The sequence below is a fragment of the Rhinatrema bivittatum genome, chromosome 16 (assembly GCF_901001135.1).
Source record: "Rhinatrema bivittatum chromosome 16, aRhiBiv1.1, whole genome shotgun sequence".
NCBI lineage: Eukaryota > Metazoa > Chordata > Amphibia > Gymnophiona > Rhinatrematidae > Rhinatrema > Rhinatrema bivittatum.
Window position 1 is genome coordinate 17,175,964 of NC_042630.1, and position 15,407 is coordinate 17,191,370.

General features: G+C 44.6%; 1 protein-coding gene across 2 annotated transcripts in view; it reads right to left on the bottom strand.

The window, feature by feature from the left end:
- Positions 1-15,407, bottom strand: part of DNAH2 (dynein axonemal heavy chain 2) — a 392,322-nt gene that overhangs the window by 171,582 nt on the left and 205,333 nt on the right. For both annotated transcript variants that reach the window (XM_029581921.1, XM_029581922.1), the window contains 7 exons: positions 11,432-11,549; positions 10,705-10,841; positions 10,164-10,301; positions 8,303-8,461; positions 7,863-8,015; positions 6,680-6,771; positions 2,773-2,971 (listed from right to left, as the gene is read on the bottom strand). In XM_029581921.1, coding sequence (XP_029437781.1) covers positions 2,773-2,971; positions 6,680-6,771; positions 7,863-8,015; positions 8,303-8,461; positions 10,164-10,301; positions 10,705-10,841; positions 11,432-11,549 — 996 coding nt within the window. The remainder of the gene's footprint in view (positions 1-2,772; positions 2,972-6,679; positions 6,772-7,862; positions 8,016-8,302; positions 8,462-10,163; positions 10,302-10,704; positions 10,842-11,431; positions 11,550-15,407) is intronic.

Below are 15,407 nucleotides of genomic sequence, written 5' to 3' on the forward strand. Positions count from 1 at the left end.
AAAAGGACTGCCTCCAAGACTGTGTTCTGCCTGAGCCCTGTCTCTGGGTCCCCGAAGAGGATCTATTTTGGCTAAATCTCTAAATCAGTCTATCAGTTTTTCAATCAAAGCAATCTCCTGGCCGATACCGCCAACAACACATTCCTGGAAGACGTTCTGATTAGGTCAAACAGGGCATCTGCTATATAAGCATACAGGGCATCTGCCTCCAAATGCTCCACCTGCTTCTCTGCAGAAGCAGAGGTAGGTTCTTTTGCTTGCAAGTGTTGGACCCTTTGCATAAAGCTACTACAAACCAAAGCCTATATGTGTAAAGCCAAAACCTCAAAAATTATCTTGAGATGAACTTCCAACTTCCAGTCCTGAACATTCTTCAGCACAGCTGAACCAGCAACCAGAATGGTGGTCTTCTTGGTCACCACAGACACTGAAGCATCCAACTTTGGAAGCATCAAAAGCTTGAGTGTCTCCTTGGGTAATGGATATAATTTAGCCATAACTCTACCAACCTTCAGGCCAGTCTCAGGGGTAACCCACTCCCTGACCACCAATTTCCTCACCAACTTGTGGAAATGGAAATTCTTTGCCGGTTCCCTCGAACCAACCATGACGAGGTCCCCACCTGTCTGATCGGACTCTTCTTGCAGAACCTTGATATCTAGCTCCATAAGAACATCAGAATCAAAGGCCACAGTTCTTCCTTACAGAAAAGATGTATCATCTTATGGTCGTCCCTTTCGACCACCGTCACCTCCTCTGGACCATCATCCGACTCTGACAAGTCCAGAGTAGAGCCTGCCCCAGGAGAGTCATCTGGCAAAGCATCCAAAACTTCAGAGTCATCACAGTCATCCCTAGAACTATACAGGCAATTCAACAGTCCCAGAATCATCCGAACTTGTCAACCCCTTCTTCCTTGAGAAGAAGGGGTTGACAAGGGGTCTATTCACAGGTCGAGAATCCCATTAGGGAGACCCTAGGTCCAAGGCCTCTCATCACCCACTGCTTTCCTAACCAGATGTGCCTTGGGTAGAAGCAATATGAATTCCAAAGAGAAAGCAGAGGAATCTTCTGAATCCTCCCGCAGTAGATCCTCCTCCACATCAGTGGCTCCATGCCTCCCCTTGGAGACCTGCACAACTGGTGATAAAGAAGGTGGGGAATTCCCTGCCTCTGCAGAAACCTCTGCTGTCACTGCCACCGTTTCCAAAATGGTTGCGGTTCCCGCACTAATGGGAAAAACAACAGCAGCAGGCAGCAACGCCCTCAGAGTTATTGTGTGCTGCACTGCATTACCTAACCCTGAACTGCCTTCCCCTCCAGAGACGCACGGAACATAAGCTGGCTCTGGAGAGATGTTCATGCAACTCTCCACAAGACTGGCAAGCACTTGGCATGTGCCATGTTTCCCCCTCAGACTGGAGCCCCAAGTTGGTGGGAGTCACATGCAAATAGGACAGGCAGAAGTCTCGTGTCACTGGGAGACACATACAGATGGGAGTCACATGGCACACTGATTACCTACTTCCTGGGACCCATAGGCAGCACCAGCTAAGTTGTGACTGCCTGGACTGAGAAATACCCAATCTCCTGCTCAGTAAAAACAAATTGCTTTTTTTTTTTTTTTAATGGCCGAAATCAGGAGGGAAAAAAACCAAGTACTTCCCTTGAATGTTGACAATGCTGCAGACCTGAAGTGGGAGTCAGTGAATTCTCCTAGGGAGGAGGGTACTGGACCACCAGCTATCAGCCCCACGGAGGTGAGGATCAAGCCAACTAAAGAGTCACCAACCCCCTGCTCGTCCACTTCAAACCAGGGAGGATGGCCCCACCAGAACATAGGAAAACCTGCAAGGAATTCTGAAAAGACTATTTTCTTTTTTTTTTTTATATTATATTCCAGACTGCAGGTTTTACACCTCTATCATCTGCTGGAGATAGAGAAAGACTAAAAAAACTGCCTCAATCTGCTGGCAGGGAGGCAAAATCCAGGAGTCTGGACTGATCTACGTGCACAAAATAGCAAGTGCAGTTGTCCATGTAAAGTTTTGTTGGGATAATTTTCAAAGCAGACTTATGCACTGTACAAACATTTACTATTCAACCCAGAGGGAAGAGATTTGCACCTCTTCTCCTCCCACTGGGCTTTAGGGTCAGGAGGGGTGGAAGGATCTGGTTTTGCCACCCTATAAATTCCAAGTCTTCTTTGGGTGGGGGCACCCACAGGACCCATTACAATATTTTATTATCTTGACGCGGGAAATCTGCCAGCCAGAATTTTGAGACATCTTGGGGAAGGGTGGTGGACCTTCTAGCCCCACGATCATTTTTTAATTATTGTTCAGGGGTTGGGGGAGGGAGAAAAATTGGACACTGCTTTACCACAACTTGTTTATTTTATTTTTTTTTATGTTACTTAGCTAGAAATGTTTCAGCCAGAGTTAACCGGATAAATGTATGGGCTATCACTAAATATCAGCATTAGCTGGGTAAATGTAAACCTCCCCCCCAAAACACTCCTGCCCTGCTTCTTTTTGACCAGCTGGTGGGGAATGATTTACTTAAGCTACAACTTATCCGGTCAGTGGGGGGGGGGGGCAGGGGAGTATATTTTACCTTCAGGTTTGTCCTGCTAAGTCTCAAACTTATCTGGGCAAAATCTTTCAAATATGGACCTTACAGACCTCTCTAAAAGTCCAAATGCCAAGGCAGTTAACAAAGCTTTCTTTGGTTTTGGGTTCTTGTCTCAGCAACCAAGTTGTCCTGTTTTACCTGGGCTGACATGCTGACAGTCAGTACCGACCACTTAGTGGGGTTCAGGGACTGCACCACACTCTGAGCGACAGAGGTCTTCCCAGTGCCTACTGGCCCCACCAGCAACACGGGATTGTGGCTCGACACCAGAGTTTTCACTACAAAATTGTAGCGCATTGTATCAACTGTTGGAACCATGATCTTGTAGAATGGGGATCTGTGGGGATAAGAACATTTATTTATTTATCAGCGAGAGATGCAACAATTACCAACACTACTTAAAACAGGAATATTCAAGCTACTCAAATCTGAAAGTAAGGAGAAATTACTTCTTGCTTGATAATTTCCTTTCCTCTAAGGAAGGCAGGCCAATCCACACTGGTGGGTTATGCCCTCCTTCCAGCAGATGGAGACAGAGACAACTGATTTGCTGAAGTCACTGAGATATAGCCCTGCCCCGACATTAGCCTGCCAGTATCTCTAGAAAAGCAAATTGTGGACAACTGATTATACTCAACAGTCAAGGATTCGTTACCTCCACTTAATTCAGAAAGCACTAAGCCCAGGTAAAATATTTATTGCCATTAATTATATAGGCTGACTCTCACTTACCAGCCTTCAACTGACCCATAACAAGGAGAAATTATGTCTTACCTGTTAATTTTCTTTCCTCTGCTTCTGCTACACTAGTCCAGAACCTATGGGTTTAGTCCCCTCATCCAGCATCTGGAGGAAGAGCTCCTTTTTTTTTTTTTTAATATATGACATAACATCTATGTATGTCATGAATAGAACTACCCTAGCCAGTTTACTACTGTCAAAGCTACATCAAAATGTAATACACATCTAACTTTAGACTGCAAAAACAAGTAAAATGTAAATTCAACAATTTAAAAAAATGGCATTGTAATTAAAAAATTACTGCTCAGACTATCACAATATACGCACACCTCTTTATCTGAACAAAGGAAAATTAAAATCTCCGTTACACACAATAAATCAGATCTCCCATCTCCATTATTTGAAAAGGGTGGAGTTCTGGACTGGAGCAGCAGAAGTAGAGGAAAGGAAATTAACAGGTAAGACAATTTCTCCTTCCTCTTCCTTCTGCTCCACTAGTCCCAAACCTAGGGGAATTACTAAAGCCCATCTAAGGGTGGATGGATAACAATCCCACTTTTAAGACCAACGAACCAAAATTGATTTCCTGTCTGGCAAGACGATCCAATCTGTAATGCTTCCCAAATGATCCTAATGTAGACCAAGTGGCAGCTTTGCAAATCTTCACTGGGTTTACTGCGCTTCTTTCTGCCCGTGAAGCACGAGTTGTTGTTGAATGGTCCCTGATCATTTCTGGTACTTGCTACCCTCATAACAAACAGGCCGAGGAAATTGCATTCTTAAACCACCTAGCAACAGAAGCCTTTGAAGTTGTCTCTCCTTTTCACGCCAAAAGGACAAACAACCTCCCTGTAAAATCCTTCGTCTTTTCTAGGTAAATCTTTAAACATCTTTTGACATCCAAGACCTCAGTTGTCCTAAATCCGTCTTACACCCCCCCCCCCCTCCTTGCTAAATGCAAGGAGAACTATCTTTTGATTCATATGAAAAACTGAGACTACTTTAGGTAGAAACAAAGGAACTGTCCTCATTATAACTGCATCTCATCTGAACCTTAAATGTGATTTCCAGGACAAAGCCTGTAACTCTGAAATTTGTCTGGCTGATGAAAGTGCCACTAGAAAAACCATCTTTAAAGTCTAATCCTTTATGATTGACTGAATCAAAAGTTCAAAAGAAGGCTTAGTTAAAACCTGCAAAATTAAATTCAAATTCCACTATGGAATTAGAGACCTAACTGGTGGGCGAATATGCTTAACTCCACTGAGAAAAAGCATAACATCCCTATGGGAAGATGTCAAACTGCCATTTATTCTTCTTCGAAAGCTTGAAATGGCTGCTATCTGCACATTTAAAGAACCGAGAATTGGTCCCTTATAAAGACCATTTTGCAAAATTGCCAGAATATCTCCTATCTGTGCACACCAAGGTGAAAAATCCTTTCCCTTGCAATAATCTTCAAAAATGTGCCACATTCCTATATAAGAGAGATGTCTATTTCTTTCTAATCACAGTAAAGTAATATCCTTTCATTATTCATCTTGCCCTTTCAATAGCCAGGCCATAAACGAGAATGGCGTTAGATCCTCCATTTCCTCTGGCCCTTGACTCAAAAGACTCTTGACTTAAGGTAGCTGTAGAGGCTGATCTATTAATATCCTCCTTAGATCCACATACCTTGGCCATCTTGGCCAATCTGGAGTCACTAGAACAAATAAGGCTTTTTTCTTTTCTCTCATTCATAGCACCCGCACTATTAGTGGCCAAGGTGGTAAGACATATAGTAGCCTGTTTCCTTTCCAATTTTGCTGCAAAGCATCTATTGCCTCACCCCCTAACTCTCTGCACTAACTGAAAAACATTTCCACCTTCCTGTTTCGCTTGGTTGGAAGTCCTGCTCTGGTAGTAGCTTGGGAGGTCTCTGTGCTAAAATGGTCCCTCTCCTTACAGCCGATGGCACTGCTTGTGGTTTCAAAATGGCCACCATAACTCAGTCAGCTGTTGTTACAACTGCTGACTCTAATGGCTCATTAGATATAAGAATCACCCTGGGAAATGTCTTCTGAACATTTTCTTCTTCAACAGAAACACTTGTGACTTGGATTAGTCACTGTTGGACATAGGATGCTGGGCTTGATGGACCCTTGGTCTGACCCAGTTTAGCATATCTTATGTTCCTATGCTTTCTTACCCGAGGTGTCACTCAATTAGTTACCGGGGTAGCCGTTTTACCACAGTACCCAGAGCATAAACTTCCTTCACCTAAGGCACTTTGAGCCGCATCGACAACTCTTCTCAGCTACCCGAGCAGTGAATCCAGCACACGCGGCTTAAACTGAAATTTAATGATAATAGCTGCCGGTAAAGATTTCTAACCCCGGAGGGCTTCCCTTACACTTTCATGCTGAAATTTTCTACCTTATCTATGACAGAAGCAAGGGAGTAATAAAGGCAGCAGTCTGGGCATGCATCACTGCAGGAGAAACCTCCGAATGAGCATGGCCCCACAAATCTCATGAGCTTAGACAATATTGAAAGGGTTTAAAACCTCTTTCTTTTGAGAAATAATCTTTTGTTCAATGAGCTCCAACTCAAAACATCCTTCTAGAAGCTGGGTGAGGGGACTAAACCCATAGGTTCGGGACTGGTAGAGCAGAAGGAAAAGGAATCTGCATCATCCCTGAAGGGAAGGACAAACTGAAAACAAAACCAAAAGCAGGTAGCCCAGGGCGGGTTGTGGATTGGCTTGCCTTCCTTAGAGGAAAGGAAATTATCAAGTAAGAAGTAAGTTCTTCTTCCTCTGCGCTCAGGCAGGCCAATCCACACCAGTGGGATGTACCAAAGGTGCTCCCAAAACAGGTGTGAGGCTGCCCGTGCTCCCGTCAACACCGCCCCTCTTGCACTTCAACAACCAAGTGGTAATGCTTGTAGAAAAGTTGTAAGAAAGAGCACGTTGCAGTCTAACACTTTTTTTTTTTTGATAAGCAATCCCAACTAGGGAGATGCATGTCCACCATCTGCTGGAGAATACTGGCAGGTTGATGTTGGGGCAGGGCTACAAATCTTTGACATCAGCAAATCAGTTGTCTCCTTCTCCATCTGCTAGTAGGAGTGCATAACCCGCTGGTGTGGATTGGCCGGCCCGAGTGCAGAGGAATGCTTTCTTCTGCTCAGCAGGAGATCTGGGTAGCATTCTTGACTCAGGCCTAAAAGTAAGGTCTTTATTTTATTGTTCAGATTGGTGGAAAGAATGCAGTAGACATTTTAGATGGCACAGTACTGGTAATCCAATAAGCACACTCACTTAGGTGGGTATTGCCATGCCTTGGGAAGCTTTTCTTCAAAGGACGCCCAGCTCTTGGCTTTGGGGTCAACGTAATACTCATACACAGTATCCTAAGGGGCAGGGGAGAGACATATATCAGCACAGGTACCGGAGTCATATGGGTGTTGTCATAATAGTTATATACAGTATCATAAGATATAGTTCTGCATTCATTCAGCCAGCTCTATCTGAGGTATACTGCAGGTGTAGATTACTTTAAAATATATAGCCTTGTATTTACACTACAAAATCTATGGCATGTTCCCACATTTTCAGAGGGTTTGGAAATAGTTTTAAGATGCTATGATCCAGAGTTTGTGTCATGCTGAATCAGTGTCCACTTGAGTCCCACTCAGCTACTGGTCACTTTAGGAGGACTGTGAAGAAGTGGAGACCAGAATAATTAAAGAAAACACTCAACTCAAAGTGAGACACATGCAGGCCGAAACAGTACAGTGCGCTCCAACGGAGCACACTGTTAACCTGCCCTTGGACGCGCATTTTCCCTTACCCCTTATTCAGTAAGGGGCGGAAAACGCGTGTCCAACCCGCAGCACCAAATAGGGCCCTCAACATGCAAATGCATGTTGAGGGCCCTATTAGGTATGCCCGCACGATACAGAAAGTAAAATATGCAGCCAAGCCGCACATTTTACTTTAAGAAATTAGCGCCTACCCAAAGGTAGGCGTTAGTTTCTGCCGGCACCGGGAAAGTGCACAGAAAAGCAGTAAAAACTGCTTTTCTGTGCACCCTCCGACTTAATATCATGGCGATACTAAGTCGGAGGTCCCGAAGAGTAAAAAAAGTAAAAAAAATTTTTTAAATGGGCCGGCAGCTGTCGGGCCGAAAATCGGACGCTCAATTTTGCCGGCGTCCGGTTTCGGAGCCCATGGCTGTCAGCGGGCTTGAGAACCGCCGCCGGCAAAATTGAGCGTCGGCTGTCAAACCCACTGACAGCCGCCGCTCCGGGTCAAAAGGAGGCGCTAGGGACGCCTCCTTTTGCCCGTTTCTACCGCACCACCTAATTTAAATACAGAATCGCACGCACAGGCGAGTGGCCTGTGCGCGCACCGGGAGAGCGGGCGTTCGTCCACTCTCCCGCGGACTTTACTGAATCGGCCTGATGGTGAGAAACAAATCAGTGGAAACTGAAAGCCACACCTTGCTGGGGAAGGTCCCTTCCAGTTCTCGTAGCAGGTTGTCAATGTGTTTCCGGCTGTCCTCATCCACAGCTGCACAGAGTGACCAAATCAGGCAGAAGATGAACCAGCGCTCAATCATACTGGTGTAATTCTCAGTGTCTGCTGGGTTGACCTGGGAAGAAAGAAAAGAGAAAAAGAGCATGTGAGAGCCCAGCTATACCATGACCCTCAGGAGTGAGAGAGACCAGCTACATGGCAGCCAGGAGGGAGAGCAAAGTCCAGCTAGGAAACAGCAACCATGAAAGGAACAGATATCCCAATGATGAAACAGCAGGGAGGAAAGGGACAGAGAGCCCAGCACAGTGCCAGGAATGGAACCCAGGTCCTCCAGCCAAGCAGCATAACTATAGGACGGTGGCTACTACAGATGAGTTTAGCCAGGTCTGCGATGCATCTTACCCCATTCTCTGGTGTAGCCAGTGCTGCATACAGCTTGCAGAGGGACTTGATCCCGTTGTATTCTGTGATGGGAACAAGCTCCCTGCAGACGTCCTTCTTGAAGTTCAGTATTTTAGGGATGAACTTATCAAACATGCGCTGGAGAATCTCTACCTCTCCCTGCAACAGCACAGGCAGATAAAAAGCAAAAGAAGGCAAGTGAGATGGTGAGCCGAAAAGTGGAAGAGAAACAGAAGAAGAGCCAGAGAGATAAGAAGGTCAGAGAGATAGGGAAAGAGCACAAAAGGGACAGAAACACAGACAAATAAGAGACAGAACAAATAGAGAAAGAGAGACAAAGAGTTAGAGAAATCACAGGCAGAGCAGAGGCTCACTCCCTTATCATCTAGGCAGGCCAGTCCACACAAGCAGTTCCTGCCAGCAGATGGAGACAAGGGTCACTGACTCACTGACATTACTCCTATTTATAGTCCTCACAGACATCAGCCTGCCAGTATTCCCCATCTCCAGCTGATGGCGGACATGCCAGCTGTGTTCAATGGACACAGATAGGCCTGTCAGGAGTTGGGGCAGGTCATGGCCAGCTCCTGAGGTGATAGCATATCTCCCTCTCTCAGTTGAGCAGATGGCTCTTAAGTCAGTTTTGAAGCTCGGTAGTGAAGGGTTTTAGCCCCCTCCCCCTGTAGGCTCAGAAGTTGCTTCCAGGGCAGGTAGGAAGCTTTGGGCTCAGTCTTCTCTGTTTTCTTCATCTGCTTTTTATCTTCTCCTCTGGGGCACTTAAAAAAAAAAAAGTGAAACTGAAAGTAGCAGCAACAGTGTTTCTTCTCTGGGGGGCGTGGCTCGGTGCTTCAGGTACCTCCTGGGTGAGCAGCAACACACAATACAGCCACACAAGTGGATAAGCACACAATACGGCCACACAAGTGGATAAGCACACAATACGGCCACACAAGTGGGTGACATCAGCTTCCGGTGTCAAATCAGGGCACACACTCCTTATATAGCTCTGAAAGTTCTCACAATCTTTGCTGAGCATGCGTGGGTTTTCCCGCCCAACCATGATCTCTCACTAATCCTCAGTTTTACCTCGTCTGCTGATGCGTGAAGATGGGTATTGCTCTCTCTCTCTCAAACAAGGATGTCCTCCTCAAGAAAAGGTGAAACCCCTTTCAAGCTTTTTGAAAAATATCAGCGAAAGATGTCAATTTGTGACTCTCATCAAATCTGTCTCCGTTGTTTTGAACCCAATCATGACTCAAAAAACTAAGGGTTGTGGAAACGTCACCATAGGCACGTGATTACCATGAACTGAAATTATGTTACAAAATAGCAGATAATGTAGACAGCTTAAAAAAGACCAGATGATCAGCTAAAAGGTCCAGATCGGTAGAACTATCCCATAAAAAAAATCAAGGCCGATAGTACCACATCCTGGACTAGTTCTTCTGGTGGCTCTGGATTGGCCATGAAGATCATGGTTTGCAGTTCTCCTGTGCCTGATAGTCAACAGATCATCATGATTACCAGTGCAGAAAGACCTTTGGGTTCAGGATATATTGATTCTATCAATTTAAGTGTTGTCTAGTTGTCCACAGATGGCTTTTTTAGGAATACTGGCAGGTTGATGCCCGTGTAGGACTATATATAGGAGTGATGTCAGCAAGTCAGTGACCTCAGTCTCCAATTGCTTGCAGGATTGCATAACCTGCTTGTGTGAGCTGGCCTGCCTATCCTAAAGGAAAGGAGAGTGTTTTGAACATGAGGTCTGCATATTAATATCTGTGTTCTGATTAGCTCACTGTACATGTTCTGCTAATCCCTGTTGTTTTGTCTTATGCCCACAGTTCTGCAATCAGGATACCTTTGGGCGTTCGTCCAGCCATGACTGGACACCAGGCTTCCATCCAAGGCTGTCATAATCCGTGTAAACCATTCCACAGCGGGACACTGTGGCAGGAGAAGCAACTGCAAGATCCTCCACCTCGAAGAGTAAAGACACCTAAAGGGAAGAAGCAAGAGTTTAAGGATATCACATAGCAGCACACCTGCACATGAAGTTTAATAATTCCTCAAAGGGCACAGACTGGACAAAGTTACATTAAGATCTGATACCTATGAGAATCTTACCTGCTAAAGCACAGAGATCCACTTCCCATTACCAGGGGTTTCATATAATCTGGCATGGAGATCCTCTCCCCATCACTAAAGGTCTCACCTGTTCTGACACAATGATCTGCTCCTCATTACTGAGGGTCTCATCTGCTCCCCTTTGGTGAGGGTCTTACTTGCTCTGGCAGGTAGATCTACTCTCCATCACAGAGGATTGGTCCTGCTCTGGCCTGTAAATTCACTTTCATTAATGAGGATCTTACCATTCCTCAATAATGATGGGTCCAGCTCACCTGTTCTGGCATGGAGATTCGCTCTCCATTAATCAGAGTCAGAACTTTGTTGTCGTCCATTACAGAGTTCATGCTTTCAATCCACAGAGTATCCACAGGGCCATCAAACACAATCCACTTCTCATCCATCTTCTCATCTAAGAGCCAGGGAGGAAAGCAGAGAAAGAAGCATTTCGTATAGAGCAAGGCTGAAAGATATGGCACCCTGTTTATAGTGCAGTTTTACAAAGTCCCCCTCCTTTCTAAAATGCCATCTCCAAAACCCCCATTACTAACATTACATCTCCAAAGACCTCTCCCATCTAGCAAAGCATATCCAAACAGCTCAACAAATGAATCCCCAAAGACCCCCTCCTAGTCCACATTGCATTTCCAAAGACCCCTTCCAACTAGCAATGTACGTCCAAAGACCTCAGTTAACAACTATATCCCCAAAAGCCCTCCCAACCCACAATGCATCTCCAAAGACCCCGCCCCGCTCACACTTCATCTGCAAAGACTCCATTTCAGCTAAGAGTACAGCAGCATGGAGGCTGATCTCCTACTAAAATTGCTTCTCCCCAAAGAATGGTCTATGCTAGCATTCCAGCAAATGGAAGCCTCTCTCACACTGGCAGCATTGCCCCATATTCCAATCATGCTCTGCTCTTCTGTTTATTAATCAATCAATACTGCAAATTCCTGGCCTCAAGTCTCCACTCTGTCACAGGGTCTGAGCTCCTCTTACCTGCACAAGCACTCCTCATCAGGCTGGACAGAATGCCATCTGTCCATTCATTTGTGGCCAAATTATATTCCCCATATAACTCCCCCAGGGACACGGCCTTTGGGTTTAGGGGGAACTCCTGCAAGCCAGAACGTGAAGCCAGAGGATATACAAAGTCAGAGGTCTTATTGTTACAACTATAATTAATTAATAATTTGATAGCTAGCATGATATAAACTAATAGCTGCAAACTCATATTTTCATTTTGAAAAACATAAATAAAGAGAAGTTGCTTACATGTAAACAGGTGTTTTCCATAGTCAGAAAAACAAACAGCCACACAAATGGTCATCTGATAGCACTGAGGTTGGGTACAACCTTTCTGGACATGTGCAGGACTTCCCATGCTGCCGCCGCCGCGCACTCTCCCGCTGTCTAATTTCAACTAACTGGGGAGGAGGGAGGGACTGCATGGCTATTTGTTCAGCTCAGAACAAGCCATAGAAATCTGGTACGTACAGGGAACAAGCCATAGAAATAGCTGCACGTGGGGACTCTCATGTTGGGGGCTGCAATTGAACCTCTGAGTTTACATTTGTGTTTTTACGATCTGTCATTTAATATGCAACAAGTTGATGGTTTAACTACAAACATTTCTAAGCTCTGCTTAACCAAATTTATTGTCTGTGTGCAACTCCTCTTCTAAAGAGTAATGTTTGATAAAGGTATGTGTTTTTTTGATCATATGCTTTTACTGGATGTGATAAGTTGAGGTTTATGACTTTGTAACAATGCGATATACATTGAATTAACTATCTGGACAAAGTGTTTTTTTTTATTGACTGGACTCCTTTTTTTAATCTATATCACATGATGTTGTGCTCCGGGTGTGGATCCTTGGGCCGACCGGCAATATGGGACGGTCGGAAGGCAGACACACACAGTGCGGGATGGATCTTCACCTGGAAACCCGTGACCCCACCAGAGGAGCTGTTAGGGCCCGGGTCGCTAGGACTTAGGTGGCTTCGCCCTGGAAGTCCGAGGTCCCCCCAGGAGGAGCCCGTAGGGACCCGGACCGCTGGGACTTAGGAGAGTCACAGGCGTGAAGGGAAACCGAGGGCGGACAGAAGTCTGGACTGGTAGCTGAAGACAGGAACGAGGAGGTGTACCGGAGTCTGGGTATGCAGCAAGTAGTGGATCCAAGAAGCGAGCCAGAGTCGAGGCAGGCAGTGAACAGGCAGAGACGTGAAACAAAACCAGGATTAAGGCAGGCAGCAGGCAGGCAGAAACGTGAGACAAACCAGGATCAAGACAGGCAGCAGGCAGGCAGAATCGTGAGACAAACCAGGATCAAGGCAGGCAGCAGGCAGGCAGAATCGTGAGACAAACCAGGATCAAGAAACGCAGGATAGCAGCAACTAACTCTCTCCAAGGAGTGACCACGTTGCAAGGCAAAGCAAAGAAGAAAGCTGCGGGTTTAAATCCCCCTCCGGGTCTGACGTCAGAAGGAGGGCGGATCGGCACATCCGGGTGCTGGGAGCTCAAAAGGACAGCCCTCGCGCGCGCGCATTCCCCCGCAGGGGGCGGAGCTATCCTCGGGCTTGCCGGCGTCCCCACGAGGAGGACGCCGCTGCCATGCGGCCAGGCCGGCCCGGAATCGCACGGCTCGCGGCGCAGGGAGGAGACCCGCGGGGAAGGTAAGAGCCCTGGTCGCTGCGTAAGCGACTGGGGTCGCAACAACATGATACAGTTGTGGAGATTTCCTGTATGATTCTGTTCCGTCCAGACAAAAGAGGAGACCCTCTTCTACAATCCAGTGAATGCAGATCTTGCTCTGTTTGTGATAGATGAGGTTTTGGAAAAAACATTGGCAACACAGTTTGGATCAGATGAAACTGAGTTACTATTTCAGTAAAAATTTTGGATGCATTCCTAGCATCACTTTATTCTTTAATATCTGAGTGTATGGAGAGTAACTACTAGTGCTTGTAGTTCACTTATTCTTCGAGCTAAAGTTACTGCAAATAGAAATAGTATTTTCAACGTTACAAATTTTATGTGCGCTGTAACCATGGGCTTTTAAGTCCCATTGTGATGGTTGGAGGCTTTAAATTATAGAGTACTTTGATAAACTTAGCTACTAACAGGTCTTCCGAGACAGTTGACTTTTTGTTTGCTGCTGGTATGCAGTGATGACGCTTAAATGAACTCTTATTGAACTGAATTTTAAGCAAGAATCTACCAGATGTACATGGGACAGGAGAAGAGGTCCTTTCTCCAAGAATAACACCACTCTGAAAATCTCTTCCATTTACATTTATAAGATTTTCTAGTGGCTGGTTTGATCCGGGTATGTACAGGGAAGACTGTTTCTTTGAATTGGGTTAACAGGGTTGGAAATATTGGTAATCTGATTGATGGAGATACTGCTAATTTATGGAGCCACAGGAACCGACTTTGTTGTGCCCAATATGGAAGCTATTAGAATCATTGCTCCTATTTCTTTTTAGTTTGAGAATAATTTTTTGAATTAGTGGAAAGGGCAGATACACGTTAAACCTGTATTCCATGGAACTGCGAATGCATCCACTGCTAAAGCATCTTGGGACTGTATTTTGGAGCAATAATGAGGTAGTTTGTGATTGAATGGTGATACCAAGAGGTCCACATCTGGTGTCCTCCACATTGTGAAAAGACTCTGAACTGTGCCATCATTGAGAGACCATTTGTGTGGTTGAAGTTGATGGTTCAATTTGTCTGTGAGTATATTGTTCTTGCTTGCATATATATTGCTAAAAGCTACATCTTTTCCTTTCGCCCAATTACATATAGCTAGAACTTCCTTGCAAAACCAGTAGAGTCCTGTTCCTCCTGTTATTCCATAGCTATTTGATTGTGTGAATTTGTAGAGTTCTGTTCTGTAACCAAGGTTCAAATACTTGCAGGGCCTAGAAGACAGATCTCTGTTCCAGCAGATTTATGTTAAGTTTGATTTTCTGTAGCATTCAAATTCCCTGCAAACTGTGTTGATACGTACATCTGTTATGATTTTCTGAATTTCTGGAAGATAACTATCTTGACACAGAGTAGGTTCTCTCTTTTTATCCACCTTCTTAGGTTCCTGCTTGGTTTGAATCTTATTTAACAGAGAAATCATTCAAAGTTAAAATAAATATAGCAGAATCCAAAAAGATGAGTTTAACAACAGGTGTGCCACAGGGATCATCCCTTTCTCCAACATTGTTTAATATTTACATGGCACCATTATGTAGATTGTTGTCAGGATTAGGTCTGGTCCACTATATTTTTGCGGACGATGTCCAGATTCTTCTCCCAATTAAAGATTCGCTAAATACTACATTGAAATTGTGGGACATTTACCAACTTCTTACTCAGATGTCACTTTCTCTTAATAACACGAAAACAGAGATCCTATACATTTGTAATAAGGTTACGAATAAAATCTCACTTGAAATTAGTTCTAGTTCAGCCATTTTCAACATCAAACACGAAGTCAGGAGTCTTGGTGCTATTTTAGATAATGAATTTCATTTAAAGGCATTTGTAAAGAATATAATTAAAGATGGTTTTTACAAATTGCAGATTTTAAGGAAACTGAAACCACTGTTGTATTATAATGATTTTCGAACCGTGCTTCAAACTTTGCTATTGACAAAATTGGACTATTGCAATGCCCTTTTTTTGGGCTTACTTTTGGCCACCATTCGGCCGCTGCAACTTTTGCAAAACGCTGCCGCATGTCTACTAACTAATTCAAAAAACTTTGAATCCATCACCCCAATCCTGATGAATTTACATTGGCTTCCCATTCATTTTCGAATCAAATATAAATGTCTGACATTGATACATAAAACTATTTATGGTAATAATAATGAATGGTTAAATGCAACGCTTCATATCCATACACCTTCACGAAATCTTAGGTCCTTAGGTAAAGCACTTCTTTCAGTTCCATCGCCTAAGTCAGCACATCTCA